General features: G+C 40.3%; 1 protein-coding gene across 2 annotated transcripts in view; it reads left to right on the forward strand.

Annotated features, from left to right (window-relative positions):
* Positions 1–21,225, forward strand: part of ATF6 (activating transcription factor 6) — a 284,401-nt gene that overhangs the window by 98,166 nt on the left and 165,010 nt on the right. For both annotated transcript variants that reach the window (XM_004385747.3, XM_023740017.1), the window contains exons 10-12: positions 13,083–13,214; positions 17,918–18,031; positions 19,218–19,317. In XM_004385747.3, coding sequence (XP_004385804.1) covers positions 13,083–13,214; positions 17,918–18,031; positions 19,218–19,317 — 346 coding nt within the window. The remainder of the gene's footprint in view (positions 1–13,082; positions 13,215–17,917; positions 18,032–19,217; positions 19,318–21,225) is intronic.

Raw genomic sequence — 21,225 nt, forward strand, 5'->3', positions numbered from 1 at the left:
TTTTTTTTTTTTTTTTCAAAATGTGAAACTTTATTTCAGATCAAACCTAGATTTTAAAATCAGTTGAAGAAAAAAGTGAATGTAGATCAAGGAAAGAAGTGCCAAAACATGAAAGAGATGCCTTCTCAGGTAGAGAGCATGAAGGCCTGGCGCCAGCTTTAGCTCAAGAATGGATGCTAGTAGGTGCTGAGGCTCGCTCTGCTCCAGAGCAAGTTCTGGATGTGGTGTTCCGTGTAGACTGGGAGCTTGCCCTGCAGGCCTGGGGATGGATCCATGGTTGATGTTCCCTATGGATTGTGGCCGGCCCTGCAAGTGATGCTCTGTGATGATTGGGGGCGTGCCCTCCACATGATGCTGCATGTTGATTGGGGCAGGCTCCCCCATGTAATGCTCCACGTGGATTGGTGGCCAGTACCTCAGGTGATGCTCCCTGTGAATCAGGGGTGAGCTGCAGAGTTGATGATCTGTGTGGATCCAGGATGGAACCCACAGGTGATGCCCCATGTCAATTGGGGGCTGGTCCCACAGGTGATGCTTCCTGTGGATTGGGGGTGGGCTCCTCAGATGAGGTTCTGTGTGTATTGCAGGGTGGTCTCCGTATATGATGCTCCTTATGGATCTGAGGTGGGCCCTGAAGGTTATGCTCTGTGTGGACCGGGTGAGGGCCCTGCCAGTAGTGCTGCCTGTGAACTGGGGACAGGCCCCAGAGTTGATGATCCTCATGGATCCAGGGTGGGTCCCACAGGTGATGTTTTCTGTAGAACGGGGGCAGGCCCCAGAAGTGATGCCCCGTGTCAACTGGGGGCCAGCCCCAGAAGTGATGCTCACCGTGAATCGGGTGCAGGCCCCGCAGGTGACGTTCCTTGTTAATTGGGGTTGATCCCACAGTTGATACTTGGTGTGGATTGGGGGTGGACCCAGAAGGTGATGCCCCATGCGGATTGGGTGTGGGCCCCAGAGTTGATGATCTGTGTGTATCCAGGGCAGGCCCCAGAGATAATGGCCCGTGTTGTTTGGAGGCCAGATCAACAAGTGATCTTCCCTGTGGATGAGGGGTGGGCACTGCACGTGATGTTCCGTGTTTATTGGGGGGTTGTCCCCGCAGATGATGTTCCCTGTTAAGTGGGAGAGGACCACAAAGTTGATCCTTCTGGATCCATGGTGGATCTCACAGCTCATGCTCCCTGTACATCGGGGGCGGGCCCCACAGGTGATGCTCCACGTCATTCGGGGGCAGGCCCCAGAAGTGAGGCTCGCCGTGATTCGTGATTCGGGTGCGGGCGCCACAGGTGACGTTCATTGTTAATTGGGGTTGGTCCCACAGTTGATACTTGGTGTGGATCGGGGGTGGACCCAGAAGATGATGCCCCATGTGGATTGGGTGTGCGCCCCAGAGTTGATCTGCGTGGATCCAGGGCCGGCCCCAGAGGTAATGGCCCGTGTTGATTGGAGGCGGGGTCCACAGGTGATCTTCCCTGTGGATGAGGGGTGGGCACTGCACCTGATGTTCCGTGTTTATTGGGGGGCGGTCTCCGCAGGTGATGTTCCCTGTTAAGTGGGGGTAGACCACAGACTGGATCCTTGTGGATCCATGGTGGACCCCACAGCTCATGGTCCCTGTATATTGGGGGCGGGCCCCACAGGTGATGCTCTGCGTCATTCGGGGGTAGGCCCCAGAAGTGAGGCTTGCTGTGATTCGGGCGCAGACGCCACAGGTGACGTTCCTTGTTAATTGAGGTTCGTCCCACAGTCGATACTTAGTGTGGATCGGGGGCAGACCCAGAAGGTGATGCCCCATGTGGTTTGGGTGTGGGCCCCAGACTTGATGATCTGTGTGTATCCAGGGCAGGCTCCAGAGGTAATGGCCCGTGTTGATTGGAAGCGGGGTCCACAGGAGATCTTCCCTGTGGATGAGGGGTGGGCACTGCACCTGATGTTCCGTGTTTATTGGGGGGTGGTCCCCACAGGTGATGTTCCCTGTTAAGTGGGGGTAGACCACAGAGTGGATCCTTGTGGATCCATGGTGGACCCCACAGCTCATGGTCCCTGTACATCGGGGGCAGACCCCACAGGTGATGCCATGTATCTACTGGGGGCAGGCCCCACATGTAATCTTCCAGAAAGTTTGGGGGTGGAGACCAGTGGTGATGCTCCATGTCAATTGGGTGTGGACCCCACAGGTGATGCTCTGCATCATTTGGGGGCCGGCCCCACAGGTGATGCTCCACATCATTGGGGGGCAGGCCCCATAGGTGAGGCTCCATGTGGGTCAGATTCAGGCCCCGTAGGTTTCTGTTCAGCTTTTACGTCATCAGTTCTTTCTTTTGCTTTAGCTACTCTACATTCAAGAGCAAGTTTCAAAGTCTCTTCTGATATGTATTTTGTGGTTTTCTTTCTTTCCCGTCTTTTTAATGACCTCTTGCTTTCTTCATATATGATGTCCTTGATGTCATCCCACAACTGGTCTGGTCTTCAGTTATGAGTGTTCAGTGCATCAAATCTATTCTAGAGTTGGCTTCTACATTCAGGTGGGATATACTCAAAATCCTACTTTGGCTCTCGTGGACTTGTTTTAATTTTCTTCAGCTTCAACTTGAACTTGCATATAAGCAGTTGATTGTCTGTTCCGCAGTTGGCCCCTAGCCTTGTCCTGACTGATGATATTGAACTTCATCATCTCATTCCCCAGATGTAGTCGATTTGATTCCTATTTATTCTGTCTGGTGAGGTCTATGTGTATAGTTGCTGTTTATGTTGTTGAAAAGAAGATATTTGCAATGAATAATATCTATCATGTGATCTCTGGCATCCTTTCTATCACCAAGGCCATACACATTTCCTTCTTCTTTGTTTCCAGCTTTCTCTTTCCAATTGCCAGTAATTGTCAATGCATCTTGATTGCGTGTTTGATCAATTTTGGACTGCAGAAGTTGATAAAAATCTTCAGTTTCTTCATCTTTGGCCTTAGTGGTTGGTGCGTGAATTTGAATAATAGTCGTATTAATTGGTCGCCCTTGTAGGCGTATGGATGTTATCCTATCACTGATAACGTTGTACTTCAGGATAGATCTTGAAATGTTCTTTTTGACGATGCATGCAATGCTGTTCCTCTTCAATTTATTGTTCCTGGCATAGTACATCACATGATTGTCAAATTCAAAATGGCCAATACCAGTCAATTTCAGCTCACTAATGCCTAGGATATTGATCTTTATGCATTCTATTTCATTTTTGACAACTTCCAATTTTCCTAGATTCATACTTTATACATTCCACGTTCCAATTATTAATGGATGTTTGCAGCTATTTCTTCTCATTTTGAGTCAGGCCACATCAGCAGATGAAGATCCCAAAAGCTTGACCCCATCCATGACATTAAGGTTGTTGACTCTACTTTGAGGAGGCAGCTCTTCCACAGTCATATTTTGAGTGCCTTCCAACCTGAGAGGCTCATCTTATGGCACTATATAAGACAGTGTTCCACTGCTATTCAAGAATGAGCATTACCTCTTAGAATGATGCTTGTTTAATAATTGTTTATTGAATGAATGAAGAACTCTCAGATTGTTTCCTTATACGTAGTGGCTCACTTGGCAAACTGCCATCGTAAAGTCCATATTTCTTCCCAGGATCTGGTAATCCTTGGCTCTGAAAACTGCTGTTTAGTAGTTTCCTTTATCTTGACTGGAAGATAAATTTCTTCACTCCCCCACATTTCTGTTTCTAGTAAATTATCCAGTTATTACTAGCCTGTAAAAATCATCAAATTGTTAACCATTCAATATACAGTAAGTAAAAAACTTTAAGATTTGGAGAACTTCCTTGAGAACTCCCCATTTTTTCCTCCTTTAGCCTCAGTTGCAGTGAAAATTAATGTCATTTCCTGTTCTGGGATTTGGAGACGGTGTAATAATAAATTTGCCACTTGCCATTCTTGAGTTGTGGGTTAGTTTTCCTAAAATGAAGATCTTAATTTTTCTCTTAACAAGGGACAGCATTGTGTACAAAATTCATTTATGTGTTATTTTTTAAAAATTTAAAAAGTGGAATGCCCCATGTGGGCTAGGCACTGTCCTAGAACACAGCAAAGCTCTGTACCCCTAGCTTACATTCTGGTGAGGAGAGCCAGATAATAAAAATAAGTAAGTAGAATGATACAATTGTAAATGCTTTGAATATAGGAATATAGTAAGTTAAATAGTTTTAGAAGTGTAAGTGTGGTTATTGGGGCTGCCTTTTAAATAGGATGATCATTGTAAAGCAGGTATTTGAGCCAAGGCTTAAAGGAAGGGAGGCTGGGTAGCCATATAGATTTCTGAAGGAAGAGCATTCCTGGCAGAGGGAACAGCCAGTGCCAAGGCCCGAGAATGGAAGTGTGCCTTGTGTGAAAAGGATGTCAGTGTGGCTGGAGCTAAAGTGAATGTGGGGGAGAGTAGTAGGAGCTAATGTTAGGGACAGTGGCGTCCCTAGGATTGGTGTCACCCGGTGTAATAACTTATGGTGTCACCCCCACCCCCACCCCCGTGGTCAGTGCAGGCCGGTGAACACAATCCTATGGGCTGAGAGGCCTGGCTGGCCCTGCCCCCACGCAGGCCTACCCCGCAGGGCTGCCCCGCCCTCCCCGGCCGTGTCCCAGCAGGTCCTCGCAGCTCCTCCCCTCTTCCATTGGCCAGTTTCCGTTGGTGAAGGTGTAGACTTTTCTCTCCGCCCAATGGCGGGCGCTGCGGCCTGGCTTGCCCGCACCTGGGCTGGCGGGTGATCGTGAGGGGGCGAGATGACGAGTTATCACACTGGGTGACAGGCGACACCAACCCTCGTGACGCCACGGCCTTGTCGGCCCCTCCCACAACAGCGCCAGCTCACGTGCTGCCGTTTCAGAGCCTAGGGTCATTTTAGTGCCCCATCCTCTGAAAGTGTCAGGTGGTGCGGTCCTCACCTCCCTTTGTGATGCCACTGGTTAGAGAAATAAGATGAAAGGAGGGGTCAAGTGATGTAAACCCTTGGTTATTTTAAGGATTTGGGTTTTTACTATGATATAGATAGGAGCCATCTGACGGTTTTGAGCAGAGGAGTGACATAATCATCTGACTTAGATTTTAAAAGGATTACTCTGGTTGGTATGTTGAGACAAGCCAGATCCTGGCAGGCAGGAAAAGAGGCTGTGCCACTAACTGTTTGGTGTCATCTGTGGGACACATAGCACTGTTTATTTATAAACCGTCTTCACATCTGTCATTTCGTCTGAATCTTAGAAAAAACTTGTAAACTATTTGTTATTTTTCTTATTTTACATGTGACTTGGAGGTTCAGAGAGATTCACCAACTTTCACAGGGCTAGGGAAGCAGGCATCTCAGCGTTACTCCTTGTACCCAGATCTCCTGACTTTTGTGCTCTTTCTCACATTAAGACCTGACCATCTCCATGCCCCTTTCAGCTTAAAATAATTTCAGTTTTTTAAGTGTAGTTCTCAGAGCAATAGAGCAACAACAGCACATGGAATTCCTATGGGAATGAGAAACAGTATGATTCTTACCTGCTGAGATGGCTTGGATTTAAAATTGATATACTTGTTTCATAAGAAAGCAGGTTTCTAATGCATAGAATAGACTTGGAGATGTGCCGTTTTTTGTTCAGCTACTTGGTATGAAAATTGGATATCTGAAGTCGTATTTTAAGGATTAAGTGGCATCATAAATAACTGAAAACAGTTGTTAGCTTTTAGAATTTCATAAATGAGAAAGTAACTGTTCTTATGATACTTTTTCCAGATTTTGGGGGAAAGTGAAATCATTTGTATTTTATTAATCCATGCTTTTCAGGCCCAGTGGCCCATAATATAAGCAAGGTTTATTGGTATAATGATTATTTTGTGGCTTAAAACTATTATGTCTCTCTTGGAGTAGCGTGTTTCTGATGAGAAAGAGAGACTTCTGTTTTCTTAATTTTTATTAGTTTATTTAAAAATACTGAATTTAAGCTAATTGTTGTAAGTATTTTGTTAGATTGGCTTATCAATATTGTTGCTGTTTTGTTGTTGTTGTTAGGTGCTGTGGAGTTGATTTCAACTCGAAGCAACCCCATGTGACAGACTAGAACAGCTCAATAGAGTTTCCTAGGCTGTAATCTTTATGGAAGCAGATTGCCAGGTCTTTCTCCCATGGTACTGCTGGGTGGGTTCAAACCGCCAGCCTTTCAGTTAGCAGCTGAGAGCTTAACTGCTGTGCCACCAGGGCATCTATATCAATTTTATGAACTACAAGTGATCACTGTAATAATAACCCTTACTGTAACTCTGAGTCATTTCTTTGCACTCTTGGAAATTTAATTTTTCAGAATTAACAAAAAGGGACATGGAATGATGCAAAGACACTCATGCCAAGAATCTAAAAGTTCATATCAACAGTAATTTTCTCATACCCTTTTGTACATTTGGCCAGTGCAAGGACTGTCAAATTCTTCTCTTAATATTTGTGGTGTCACAGTTATACTCAGACAATCTTGAATTCTGGCAGTGAAATAAAGTACTTTCATGTCTTTGAAATATTAATAAAAACAAGGGAAATATAAATCTGCAGTTATTCAGATTGTTAAAATTGGTTTCTGCAGGTCATTTCATAAGTTTTAATCATTTATAGTTTGTTTTTTGTTTTTTTTTTTTTTTTTTTTTTGAGCTGAATTGGGACAGTCAGCTTGTCTGTAATTTAGCTTAAGAGAAATTTCATTTAAAACCTTTTTTTCTTTTTTAATTAGCAATTTATAGGGATGGAGATGGCAGTGGTGGCTCTGTGGTAGGATTCTTGCCTTCCTGTGGGAAGCCTGGGTTCACTTCCCTACCAGAGCACCTAAACCACAGCTACAACTTGTCTGTCATTGGAGGCTTATGTGTTGCTATAATGCTGAAGAGGTTTCATTGGAGATTCCAGACTGTCTTAGTTATCTAGTGCTGCTATGACAGAAATAACACAAGTGCATGGCTTTAACAGAGAGAAATTTATTTTCTCACAGTCTAGTAGCTGAAAGTCCAAATTCAGGGTGTCAGCTCCAGGGGAAGGCTCTCTCTCTCTCTGTCGGCTCTGGAGGAAGGTCCTTCTCATCAGTCTTCCCCTGGGCTAGGAGCTTCTCCGTGCAGGAACCCTGGGTCCAAAGGACACGCTCTGCTCCTGGTGCTTCTTTCTTGGTGGTTTGAGGTCTCCCTGTCTCTCTGCTCACTTCTCCCTTTTATACCTCAAAAGAGATTGGCTTAAGCCCCTATCTAATCTTGTAGATCTCATCAGTATAACTACCACCAATCCATCTCATTACATCATAGTGATAGGATTTATAACACATGGAGAAATCACATCAGATGACAAAATGATAGACAGTCGTACAATATTGAGAATCATGACCTAGCCAAGTTGACAGATATTTCCGAGGGACACAATTCAATCCATGACATTCAGACTAAGACAGACTAGGAGGAAAGGCCTGGTAATTCTATTTCCAAAAATCAGCCAGTGAAAACCCTATGCATCACAATAGTCCAGTCTTGTTGTGCATGGGGTCACCATGAGTTGGGGGCTGACTTGACGGCAGCTAATGAAACAGGGGATGGAGGCCAAACAACAACAACCAAAGACAAACAAACCTTTAAAAGACTATTTACAAGACTACTTTATAGATTACCTTTTCAAAATGTATTATAGGCCAGTGGGTAATTTTGCTTCATACCTGACTCCCTTACCGTTCGTTGACTCTGTGTAATGGAAATCTTGTGAAGATCGTTTCTGTCAAGTCTTTTGAGTGAGATCTGAGCCCTTTGACTATAAAACGGTAAAAGTTACTAAAGTAGTTGTAGTTAAAAGTTTGCTGTCATTGCACTATGATAATCATTACCAACCTGGACAGTGGGAAAAGCTGTGACTGCAAATGAGCCAAACCAGTCAACATCAAAACTGATTTTAAAGCAAGTGTAGCTGCTAAGTGATTATAGCACAGCCAGATACAGACGGAGTAGACTAAACTCAGTAGTTGAATTTGCTTGTCACAGGTATAAATTAGGAATTGAAATGCCGGTTTTCATAGTGGTAGTAAAATCTTTGAAATAATAATGATCAATAGAAAGACTTTTAAAAAACCTTAAAGTATTAATAATTCTGACTCAAAAAGAACTGTTTTAATTTATGTCACTCATAAACCATACAAATGCCTTTCTGTGTCCTTCCTCTCCAACTCCCCATCCCTCTTCCCAGACTCTCTACTTCTTTCAGATCCATGGTGAAAAACATGTAAGTTTTAGAGAATTGAAGGTAGGAAAGATGTTGTGCAAAGCAGAATTTGTTTTTAGAACAGTGTTTTTCCGATGTTGGTGTGTATCACAGTCTCCTGGATGGCTTGTCAAACACAGATTGTCAGACTCCACCCACAGAGTTTGTGGTTAAGTAGGTCTGGGGTGGTGCTGGTCCAGGCATGACAGTTTGAAAACAACTGTGCAAGAAGAAGGTGCATTCTGATATAGAGGAGCTAACAAAATGTGTTAATTGCTAGTTGACAGTGGAATTCAAGGATAGAAAAGTGTAGAAGCTACTCCTAGAAGCCATAGCAGCCACTTTGACTTGGCAAATGACGGTGCATGGTGTTAAGGAGGCCTGCTGAGGACTTAAGACCCCTAGCCAGGAAATAGGAAAACGGAGGAACTGTTCTAGTTTTCTGCTGTTTTTCTGGCAGTGGTAATCACCAAGTAGACTAAATGAATAAGAGATAAATATAGTACCAATTTTTAAAAGAAGTTAGATCCCCCATTAGGGCAGGGAGTTTTAACAATCACAGGGAAGACTCTGGTGTAGGAAGGGATATGATAACTGGGAGCCAAAATTAAAACAAGAACGAACATACCAGTTTGGTTTCCTTTATTGAATAAATTATTAGACTTATTGATAGTGTGGCATACAAGGCCATCCACCATCTAGCCTTGCTTAAGTGTTACAGTCTCCTCTCTTTTCCCTGTATCTCGGAGTTGATCCCCTTCCCGCTGCGTGCTGACTTATGCACATGTCCGCCCACAGACCCTCTCTAACTTTACCTCTCACTTGCACTTCCCTAAACAAAACATGCTCTCTTATGCCTATGTGCTTTTTCATATACTATCCTATCTGCATGGAATGCCTTCCCTCACTCACAGCTTCCTTTTTCACCAGTTTATTTACTGCAGACAGGTTACTGAAGCCAGTTAATTAATTTTGTTGTCAAGATCAGTTCTAAGACCCCGGAAGGCCTGTCCCCTGGATTCTCTGTCAGCCCAGAACTAAATTTCCTAGGCCAACTCTTCAGACAGGGATTGGACTGGAGGGACATAAAGTGATACTCGTGAGGAGTGTGCCTCTTAGCTCAAGTAGCAGCTTCTGTCTGGAGGTGAGATGGGAAGGCAGAGAGGGTTAGGAGCTGGTTGGGTGGACATAGGGAATTGGGTGGAAAGGAAGAGTGTGCCGTCGCAGTGTGGGGAGAGCAGTTAGGGTCATATAACAAAGTATAAATTTTTGTATGGGAGACTAACTTGAAATGTAAACTTCATTTAAACTACAACAATAAAAATTTTTTTTTTAAAAAGATCAGTTCTAAGAATAAAATAGTTAAGATAACCTCATGATCCCCTCAGTAAAGATAAAGTACCTCAGCTATACGCTTCCACAGCATTCTGCATTAACCCCTATTATGTTGCTAATCACTCTAGTATCTTTTATCTATATCCATTCTCCTCTCTCACACATACACTGTAAATTGACCTTTATCTTTGAATCTTTAGCATCAAATATGGTTCCTGGAACATAACAGGAATTTAGAACACGTTTGTTGAATAAACGAGTCAGTCATTCTTAGAAATATTGTCAATATAATGCAATAGTAGAGTTACAATTCTGGATTCAAATCCTGGTTTCCTTAGTTACTAAGAGCATGACTTTGTTTAAACTCTTTGAGCCTCAATTCCTTTCGAGCCTTCATTCCTTAGTACACAGTAGGTGCTTGAAAAATGGTAGCTGCGGTTATAATATACCATGCTTACATTTTAGAAGAGCATTTAACAGTCTTGTGATTATCTTTATGGTCAAGATGGGAAATTTTGGACTAAGTGATATTATAATTGATTCATAAGTGGTTAAACCTACATTTTTATAAACTTGGAAGGAACTCCCCAGGACATGCTCCATGGCTCAGTTTCTTTGCCCTGTTATTTTAATATTTTCATAACAACTCAGTTGAGGATGTTGATGACATGTTAGTCCTTGCTTGAGTTTCTTTTGCTAATTAGGATCTTAAAAGTTCTTTTCTGATTAGTAGGCAAAATGATATTTTAAAAGAAATTGATGTAAATTATTCAGCTGGATTCAAAAGCTCAGTTACATAAATTCAGAATTAGAGGTGGTGGGGGAGGAAGGGAAGGTAATGGTTCAAAATCAGTTTGTGAGAAAAATACTTTTAAATAGAGTGTGATATAACTGCCAAAAAAGCCTACATGGTATTAGGTTGCATCTAGAGCAAGGAAAGGAATTATCCTGCTCCACTCTGCAATGGTTACACTGCCTGAGAAATACTGTGGCCAGTTCTGAGCACCACCTCTGAGAAACATATTGACAGGAGGAGAGTGACCGACTATGGTGCAAAGACCTAAGACTGTGCTGTAAAGAGGAATGTGTGAAAGAACCAAGAAACTAGAGCCTTGAAAAAGAAAGCCTGGGGTGGAGGGATGTTAGATGTATTTGGACTTTGGAAGAAGGCTTGCTTAGACTTGTTCTGAGTAGCCAGACTCCAAAACTAGGACCAAAAGGTGAAAGTTAATAAGGAAGCAAATTTCTCTTTAATTCAAGAGGAAGTTCTTTAACAGGGTGGTAGAGCTTCTTCTGGTCCTTGAAGGGGTAGAGGGAGTTCTGCCATCAAGCAGGAGTGTTGTTATATGGAGATTTCACTAATAAAGTGGAGGGGTTGAATTCGATGAGATTCAGTCAACTGAGGGGGAAGTTCTTCACATTGTTTTGTTCCTAACATACTTTTATAGGTAGAATTTTGGCACCACACTTGAAAGAATTAAAAGGTAAACTTCTTTTTTTTTTTTTTTTAAGTAAGTTTCAAAAAGAAAAAAAAAAAAAATTCCCAAAGTTATCATCACACACTTCATTTGACTTTCCTTCAGTTATTATTGTTTACGACTTCTCTTCTGTTTTCTTAAATACTCAGGAGGCTAAGTTTTCCTAAGTTTCAGTTTGACATTCCACTAGGCCTCTGACCTCATTTGCAGCAAGTTTTATACTTTGTATGACTGCTCAGGTAAACGTTCTGTCTGAAAAATATAGTTGTAATACAATGTAGCCTTAGTTACAGCAAAATTAAATTTACACAATGGTCATAATTTGGTGGTACACCTGTAAAGTTTGCAGTATGCCAGAGCGCCATGGCATACCATGTGAGAACCACTGGGTAGCAGTGATTTTGAGAATCGAGAATTGAGGAGAATGGGAAGTAAAATAAGTGTTAAGAAAAATATTCTAGAGAGCTATCACTGCTTCCTGTTTTCTCCTAACTCTGCTTCCCCCAAATTTGGAGACAAGCTATGCACAACAGAACTCACTTTCTTTTAGAACCAGAAGGCCCTTAACTGCTCTTTTTCATAACCCTTCCTTTCTTCCTCCACTTCATCTCTCTAATTAGAATCTGGCATCCCTTCTTTAGTGCTTCCCTGGGGAGACTCCCTTTGTGTTGAATTTCAAGGTTATGACTAGTGTTTAAGTTACGTGCGTGACATTATAAAATAAAGCGCACACACAGAAAATCTTTTTAATGAGCCAAGTTTCCAGGCACATGATTAATGAGTTAAAAGTGTTAAATAACTGTTGCAGTATTTGCTTAATTTGTTGTTGTCAGTTGCTGTCAAGTAGGCTCCAACTCATGGCAGCCTTATGTAGGACAGAAGAAAGCATTGCCCAGTCCTGCACCATCCTCACATTGGTTTGTAGTTTTGAGCCCATTGTTTAGTGAAGTGGAGGGTCAGTGAACACGAGAGAAACCCACCATGACATAGATTGACATGGTAGCTGGAACAGTGGGCTCAGACATTTGCTTATGCTCGCTCGCTCTCTCTCTCTCTGTGTATGTAAGTATGTGTATATATATATATATATGTATATATGTGAATGTGTATATAAAATTGTTTGCCCCAAATACTTACACCCATCAAGAGGACATGATATTTTTTTAATTTTTTTAATTTTTTCCCATACAAAAATTTATACATACATTGTTATGTGACCCTGATTGCTCTCCCCATGCTGTGACAGCACACTCCTCCTTTCCACCCCTGATTCCCCATGTCCATTCAACCAGCTCCCAACCCTCTCTGCCTTCCTATCTCACCTCTGGACAGAAACTGCCCGTTTAGTCTCTTGTATCTACTTGAGCTAAGAGGCATACTCCTCACAAGTATCACTTTAAGTCCCACAGTAAGAGGACATAATTTGATGGATGAAAGTATTAGGGAGGGTGGGGAGAAAAGAAGTAAATAGAAAATTTTTACATGTAAATAAAAAGTAGAAGTATTTTTTAAATAAATTTTTGTTAACTTTATTTGATAGCCTGCCTTCTGGAATTATGAAAGGCTAACAAATTTGACTGCTGAAAAGAGTAATTCCCATTTCATTTGAAGTATTCCCTTGTTGAAAACTTCATTTTGCAACATTCAGGAGGACTTTTTATTTCAGTTATTCTGAGTTTAAAATTTAAGTATATGTTGTATTTATTTCCTATATTATATATATACATAACATGATTATAGAGTTTTTAAAGCATATAGAAAGACTGCCTTTTAGAAAAGTTTATAAACAAGGTGCATTTATACCTATAAGAATTATTTTCAGAGTTATTTTTGATATGTACAGAGTACTAGGCTAGGAATTTGACTACATAAATACACTGTTTTGACTTGTTTCTCTGCCTAGCATTCTTGTTGTGTTACATGGACCTGTAAAGAAATTCTGACATGCTTCAGTGCTACATATAGCATGCGTGTGTGCAACTTATTTTTATTTTAATTAGTGCCCATATTTTTTATTTTCAGCATATTGGAGCAAGATTCCAGGAGAGTGAATCCTGGTGTGAACCCTGCAAATCAAAGGAGGCATCTTCTAGGATTTTCTGCTAAAGAGGGGCAAGACGCATCAGATGATATCATCCAGAAAAATAGCTACAGGTTAGATGTCATATATCTGTCTAATTGAATAGAGAATTATATAATTTCACATCTAAATCTTTCACACAAAATTTTGACTAGTGGAACAGACAAGTTACTGAGGCCAGTTAATAAATTTTACTGTTAAGATCAGTTCTACGAATAAATTTACTTTGAAACCTTTCCCAGTTTTAGAATTCTTGTAGAGATATGACCTTAAAATCTCAGATTGAATGCATTTATATACATATTGAAACACATAGAATATATAAATGTTGCATTGCATATAAAACACTTCAGTATAGTTATTTTCTCTTTCCTATGTTTGTATATATAATGTATCTAATATTTGCTATTGTATCCATCTGTGGGTGGATATGATATGGTGGATTGATATGGTTAAACCCTATTTGCAATCATTAGGTAAAATGATTTATACTTATTTATTATGAACTTTGCTGAATCTTCCTCCCCTGTTAACAGTTTAGTACTGACTTGGTTAATTCCATATTGCTTGACAAAAACATAAGACTTATAATTGTACAAAAATACAATTTCTATATTATGGTAACTAAAAGAAGATTGTAGTGGACATTTTCAAAGCTGTATACGTTTTGGCAAATATTTTCCCTGTGTTATTTGGAATTTTTATTAGATCTGAGTGGAGCCAGGTCCTTGACTAACAAGGCAAGGCAAGGTCATAGTGTGGCAACCATGACACTGTACAGGCTTGAAAATCATTAATGATTTGTATATTATTAATTCTCTTAAGGTTTTATAGGCCAGGGGTCATAGGGGAATCATTCTTATGATTTTTATCCTGTTAACACCTATACTGTTTCTTTTAGTTATCTAGTGCTGCTATAACAGAAATATCCCAAGTGGATGGTTTTAACAAAGAGAAGTTTATTTCCTCACAGTCAAAGTAGGCTAAAAGTCCAAATTCATGGCATCAGCTCCAGGGGAAGGCTTTTTCTCTCTGTCGGCCTTCTTCTCTTCACTGTTCCCCTGGACTAGGAGCTTCTCTGCGCAGGGACCCCAGTTTAAAGGATGTGCTCTGCTCCCGGCACTGCTTTCTTGATGGTATGAGGTCCCCAACTCTCTGCCTGCTTCCCTTTCCTTTTATCTCTTGAGAGATAAAAGGTGGTGCAGGCCACACCCCAGGGAAACTCCCTTTACATTGGATGTGACCCGGGTAAAGATGGTGTTACAATCCCACCCTAATCCTCTTTAACATAAAATTACAAACACAAAATGGAGGCCAACCACACAATCTTGGGAATCATGGCCCAGCCAAATTGATACGCACATTTTTTGGGGGACAAGATTCAAACCCTGACACCATTGAATGAGATTATTATCATAGTTCTGTAGGCTTATTACTATCATGGTCCTGTAGGCTTATCTCCATCTTGCCGTTCTAGAAAAAATACCAGTATTTATTTTTTCAGGAACCTGTAGGGTGCAAAGCACTATGCTAGGTGCTGTGGAGAATCCAAAGCATTATATGTTAGTAACTATAATGTAATATAGAATGTGATAGCTGCCATAATGTTGGAAAACACATAACATTTTCTGCTTTTTTACATGCCAAAATTATGCCATACTTCTGGAATAGTAATCACAGTGATCCCTTAACAGTCTCCCTGAATGTTGCTAGAGTTTAATAGTGTCTGAATTTTCCCTAAATTGTTCAGGCTTTCCCTGCGTGTTATGTAATTTTGAGTTCTGTTCTCCACATGCGATTCATCAAAAGTCACATTTAAAATTTAACAGTCTTTAGACTTATGAGGGTTGAAAGTGTGCCCCTTAGGTATGCATAGCTTGCTGGTAAAAAATAGAACAAGTTTTTTTTGTTAGGTACTTGACGTTACAGTCCACGTAACATCTGTTTACAAGAGTATTGTTTATTTTGCACTAACAAAAGTAAATAGAAGCCTTCACTTTACTTGTCTACTTTAGAGTAGGTAACATGGTGGCTCCTGAAAAGCATAGTACTGTGATTATACTAGCTCAGTGAATTTCAGGCTCTAATTTATCAGCTTTCAAAGTAGTACATGAAATGCAAGCCATCTCTCAGCTGCCGGCCCCACCCCCTAAGTCAGCATCGCCGGTGCATATTTGAGTTACTGGTCGTGGAAAGAAACAGAAAAGATTGTAGATTCTTGGCTCCATGCTAGTCTCTTGAAGTGTCTAAGATTATTATCAAGCAACTTGGGAGACTTAAATAAACGTGTCTGTCAGTCCATTAATTTGATGCTGTTTTTAATCATTATAAATACTGAATAAAAGATATGAAAAAAATGTGAAACGTTTGAAAGCACCAAATATGAATTTGCTTTGAACTGAATTTTAGGATTATTTATACTCAGCTATGACACCTGTATTTATTTATTTATTTAGTTTTAGTTTTTATTTTATTGTTGTACTTTAAGTGAAAGTTTACAATTCATGTATTTATTTTTTAATACAACTTATATCATGTTTCACTTTTTAGAATTGTAAGAACTGGTTCAAATAAAAAAGGAATTGATTCTAATCCCATAGTTTATAATACTGTATTTACCTATCATTTAATAGTTAACTGCATATATTTTTTCAATCTGAGAGCTATGTGATATATAAATAAGATGACCATATAGTTTATCAACCAACACTTTGAAGAATGAAAGACAGTGCCTAGTAATAGTTAAGTCAGGACATGAGGCATAAATCTTGGGTAAATGCGAAAGGATGGTCACCCTACATATAAGGCAACAGTCAGAACCTGTCTTTATTCCAGGAATTCTCATTGACTCTAGCCCACTCTCACTGGCCTTAGTGTACTGATTTATTTGCTGAAATGTTTTCTGTTGACATAGAGTGGTTTGCAAGCGTCTACAACTCTGACCGTTTCAGGGTTGGTGTGGGTCTGATTGTCTCCAGATTGCATGTTGGCTTAGATTCTCCCTTTCCTTTCTCCTTCATCTCCACCCAGTCTCTTTCCTGGTGTTCCTTCTCTCAGATTTTTTTTTTTTTTCCAAGAATATTTTTGGCTGGTAGAACAAAGCCAGTCAGCACAGATGTGTAGAAGTCATTACTAGAGTTTATCACATGGAAAAAAAACCATAAATCAGAAATATATTTTCTAAAGCAGTTCTGGACTTTTCTGATGGACTGCAGTGTTTGTAGGTTTCAGTATGCAGACACAATTTTTTAAAATAACACATATATGACAAGTCTTTGTTCTTGATTTTTTAGCATGGCAAGAAGCCTCTCCCTTAGAGGTATTCAGAAGAGTATGCATTACCAAGTACAAGAGAGATTTCCTTTTCTTTCCCTTCAACACTTAATTTTAATCTGATCTGCTTTTGAATGCTGTCATTATCTGTGTACCAACATCTCTGTTTTATTCCACACAATCCTAATAGCCAGAAGAGAGGACATCAAGAAAGTTGCTGGTGCAAGTTGCAGGGAAGAATGTTCTATAAACCCTCAGTTCTTTCTTCTTTTCCCTGTGTATGGTGGCATACATAAAAATCTCTAACTATTACCTTGAGGTTGGTTTTCACCTTTTGCAAAAATTGTTGTTGTCAAGTGTGCCAGTGATTTCAGTGTCGCCAAATTTAATGGAAACTTCTCTCAGTCTTTACTTGACCTTTCCTCAACATTTGGCTGCATGGATCCCTCCCTCCTTGAAACATTCTCTTTTTGTGTTCTGTACTTTTTGGTTTTTATCCTGCCTAACTGGTTGCTGCTTTGCAGTCAATCTTTGTGGGTTCCTGCTCTGTTCAAATCTCAAAATTTGGTACTGTGAACTTTTCTGTTTTCTTTCTGCTTGGGTGACCTGATCTATCATTTAGCACACAATTCATATCTGTATATCCTGTGGACTCTAAAATTTATGTTTCCAGTCTGGACTTCTCTTCTGAGTCTCCGAAATCATGTATCCAACAGTCTCCTTGATATCTCTATTTTAACATTTCAAATTTCACAAATCCACAGTGGAACTCTAGGTTCCTCTCCCCGTTCTACCTCCAACGATTTCTCTACCACAGCCTTCCTCATTTCCTAGGATATGAATTAGCTTGGTGGTTAGGAAAGTACATTTTTTGAAGCCTGTAGAGTAACTGGTTAATATCCTGCTGGTGTTATACTAGTGATTTAGATTCCCCGTGATTCTAAAATTTGTATTCAGCTTTTCAACTCTTTCACTTTTCTCCTGCCAAATATTTTATGCTTTCCTTCACCCCCATACCTTTTTAAAGGATACAGTTCAGCTTTGGTATCACAGAATTATAAATGAAAACAAAACTTTAGTCCTGGTCACTGGTAAATGCTGCCCTTTTTAATCAACCAGGTGGTCTTTCTCCCAGCCTCCCCCATTACTGTGTCATGTCCTCCGTTCCAGCAGCACTGTGTATGCCTTGCTGTGAGTTCACTGAGGGGCAGGAACCATGTATTATCATTATGTCCCTAGGTCTGGTACCTAATAATTACTCAGTAGGCAGTGGCTGTCTAGATGTGAATTACCATGATATCTCTGTAGAAAACTGGAAAATGACTGTGCTCTACAGTCTATGCTTTCCTCCTTTCTAATACATTTGCTTCTGTCTCAGGGTATGTTCTATTTACTATATTTTTATTTCTGTGAAAAGTTAGTAATAGTAATGATTTTCTTGTAGCAGAGTTTTTCTTAGGAATTTAAGACTCAAGGGAATAGACCTTGTGCATGTATATTTCAGGTACGACCATTCTGTTTCAAATGACAAAGCCCTGATGGTGCTAACTGAAGAACCACTACTCTATATTCCTCCACCTCCTTGTCAACCCCTGATTAACACAACAGAGTCTCTCAGGTGAGTATTGTGGATTATTGCAGAAATATCTGAATGGGTTCCTGTGTTTAGCTTTGGAATTAGAACAGTATTTGTTCAGACTGACTGAGTGGCAGAGAGAAGCCTCTGAATTACTTGCTGGATAACCATAGGTATATTAATTGTTGTTCAGTTTCCCAACCAACCTGATAGAGATGGTAATGAGTCTATTTCAAGTAATGGTATTAAGGTTACATACTTAAATATGTTTTAACATTTAAAAACTACAGAACGATATTAATATAAAAATTCAAGGTAAGTGTTAGGCTGGGTGATGGTAACATTCGTAGCAGAAGGTACTGTTTTCCTCAAACTGGGAAGATGATAATTTGAAGATATGTGATTCTGGAGACACTTTCCCATTAGTATACCCTTCCTTATAAACTTTACCCAATTTTTTCCTATGATTATGGATCCTACCCTTGACCCCCTAAAACTGCCTCAGTGTTCTTGTGATAAGTAGTAATCACTTAATTCTTTAATAAGCATAGTCTTACATCTTTCCAACTGCTCTGAAAGGTAACAAAATAAAGGGAAGTTATATTTGAACTAGCCTTTTTTTATTTTAAATGTTGGAAAATTTGAATTATAGTGCATTGATTTTTTCTTTTTTTTCCTGGCAGTTCATTCTTTTTCTTTTTTCCAAAAGAGCGTGATTTTCAAAGGCTTTCATGCATTCGTTTTTTGTTAGGGGTCCTATAACTTAAGTTCTGTCCAGCATCTCAGATGTTTGTGTGCACACAGCCCAAGAGCAAAAACTGGAAATACTTTTTTTGTGGAAAAATCTTTGCAGCTAGTATTTATATTTGGCAGGTTAGTAGCTATGGTTTTTTTGTTTTTGAATTTTGAATTCATGATTGAGGAGGCTATCTAGTCCCTGGAGAAGGACATCACGCTTGGTAAAATAGAGGGTCAGCAAAAAAGCACTATGAGTCAGAACCAACTAAATGGCACCTAATAACAACAACAACAACATCCTGTAAGTATGCATGTCTTATTAAAAACAACTTACTATTAAATGTCTTAGCCTTTTCAAATCCAAAAGCAATACTGAGTATCAGCCACTTGAAATCTTCTTTGGAACCTGCAGAATGATTAAATTCACTTCCAAGTAAGGAGTGAGACTTATTTCCATGAAATATGTTTGATTAATTAAGCTGTTTTATAGGTTAAATCATGAACTTCGAGGGTGGGTTCATAGACACGAAGTGGAAAGGACCAAGTCAAGAAGAATGACAAATAATCAACAGAAAACCCGTATTCTTCAGGTATGTTTCTGCTTGTCTTTGATCATGTTTGGAATATTTGCTGGAAGGCTTCCCCAGCTGGAGTTGCTATCTCCTTGGAAGATTTGGGGACCTTTAGCTTCAGCCACTTCTTCTACCTTCTGCTGCCTCTGATGCAGCTGTCACCGCCACTGAAGCCCTCCTTCCCCACCTCCCAGGTTCAGTAGCACTAGTTTAGGTCTTATAGCACTAGCATATCTTGCTCGTGCATGGTGCTGTTTCCTCCTCTTTCCCTCAAATCTGCTTTCAAGCCAGGGTTCCTGTGCCTGGACAACGGTATCAAATATTTTTGCACAAATGATGTAATAAATGATACTGCTTATCTCCTCTATTCTCATTGTTGCTGATGTTAGGTGTTGTCAAGTTGATTTTCGACTCTGTGTGACAGAGTAAAACTGCCCCATAGAGTCTTCTTGGCTGTAATCTTTATGGAAGCAGATTGCCAGGTCTTTCTCCCACAGAACTGCTAGGTGGGTTCGAACCACCAACCTTTCAGTTAGCAGCTGAGCACTTAACCAATGCACCGCTAGGGCTCCTGACCTTTTCAGAAAGAGGGTGTTGAAACATGGGAACAGCTTGGAAGTGATGGCAGACACATCTCCATGAGGGCATTTATGAACTTAAATGGGTACTACTATGGGTTAATATCTTTAAATATAAAGACACAGGTTGAAAATAAAAGGTTGAAAAAGTATGTATGCAAACATTAAACAAAGGGAACTTATTTATTAGGGCTTTGTTGGCCACAAAGCACCATTAATAGTCATCCCTTCATTCATCGGCTATTTAGTACTACTTCGGAAGCACTTAGACTAGCAACTAGCCCATTATAAGCTCTCAGCAAACATTACCTCTGGTGGTAATAAAGAGCCAGGTACTGTTCTAGACCCTGGGAATATAGTGTGTGTGTGCACGCGTGCAGGCATGCATGCATTCATGTAGGTATGTATATGTGTGTGTATACATACATATGTATATGTGTGTATATACACACACACACATCAAGTTCCCACCTTCATGGAACTTACATTCTAGTGGGAGACAAACAACAAACAAGTAAATAAATACGTAATATACTCAAGAGTAGAGGTAAGTTCTCTGAAGAAAAAAAAGCAAAGTAGGAGGTTACGAGTTTGAATTGAGAGATGAGTGGCTATTTTAGATTGGGTGGTCAGAGAAGTCTTCTTCAGAGAGTTCCCAGTTGAGCAAGATATTGTTCAGGTAATTAATGTCAGCTGTTATAACAAATAGCCCCAAAATCTCAGTGGCTTGATGGAATAAATTTTTTTTTTCCTCACAGAAAGTCTGATACAGCTTTTCTCCAAGCAGAAAGGGGTCCAGATTCCTTCCAATGTGTGGTCTCAACAACTTGAAATCCTTTGGTTCTAACTTTGGGTTTGGGAAAGTGACAGCTTGGAAAATTACGTAAAATGTTTTAGGTATCAGGCCTAGACGTTAGCCGGTGTTCAGTTGTATAAAACTGTCACATTGTCTAAACTGCCGTTGGGGAGACTGAGAAAATGTAGTATATCTGTGTGCTCAGGAAGAAGGAAAGTGTTTGGTGAGAACATAACATTGCTTCTGTCATAGGTAGAAAATGAAGGAGTAACAATATAAAGGTCTAGGAGAAAATCTGGGGAAAGAACTTCCAGACAAAGGGAACAGCAGATGTAAAGCCGTGCAGGAGGGAATAGCTTCAGTATTTGAGGAACATCAAGAAGTTCAGTAGACTGGAGTATAGTGACTAAGATGAGGTGAGAGAGGCGGTGGAGGCTAGATCATATCAAACCTCACGGGCTGTGGTGAGAACTTTGGATTTCATGCTAGGTATGAGTGAAGGCATTGAAAGGTTTGAGCAGAGAAGTGACTTAAACTGATTTATGTTTTTTA

Source organism: Trichechus manatus, unplaced genomic scaffold (genome assembly GCF_000243295.1).
Source record: "Trichechus manatus latirostris isolate Lorelei unplaced genomic scaffold, TriManLat1.0 scaffold00145, whole genome shotgun sequence".
NCBI lineage: Eukaryota > Metazoa > Chordata > Mammalia > Sirenia > Trichechidae > Trichechus > Trichechus manatus.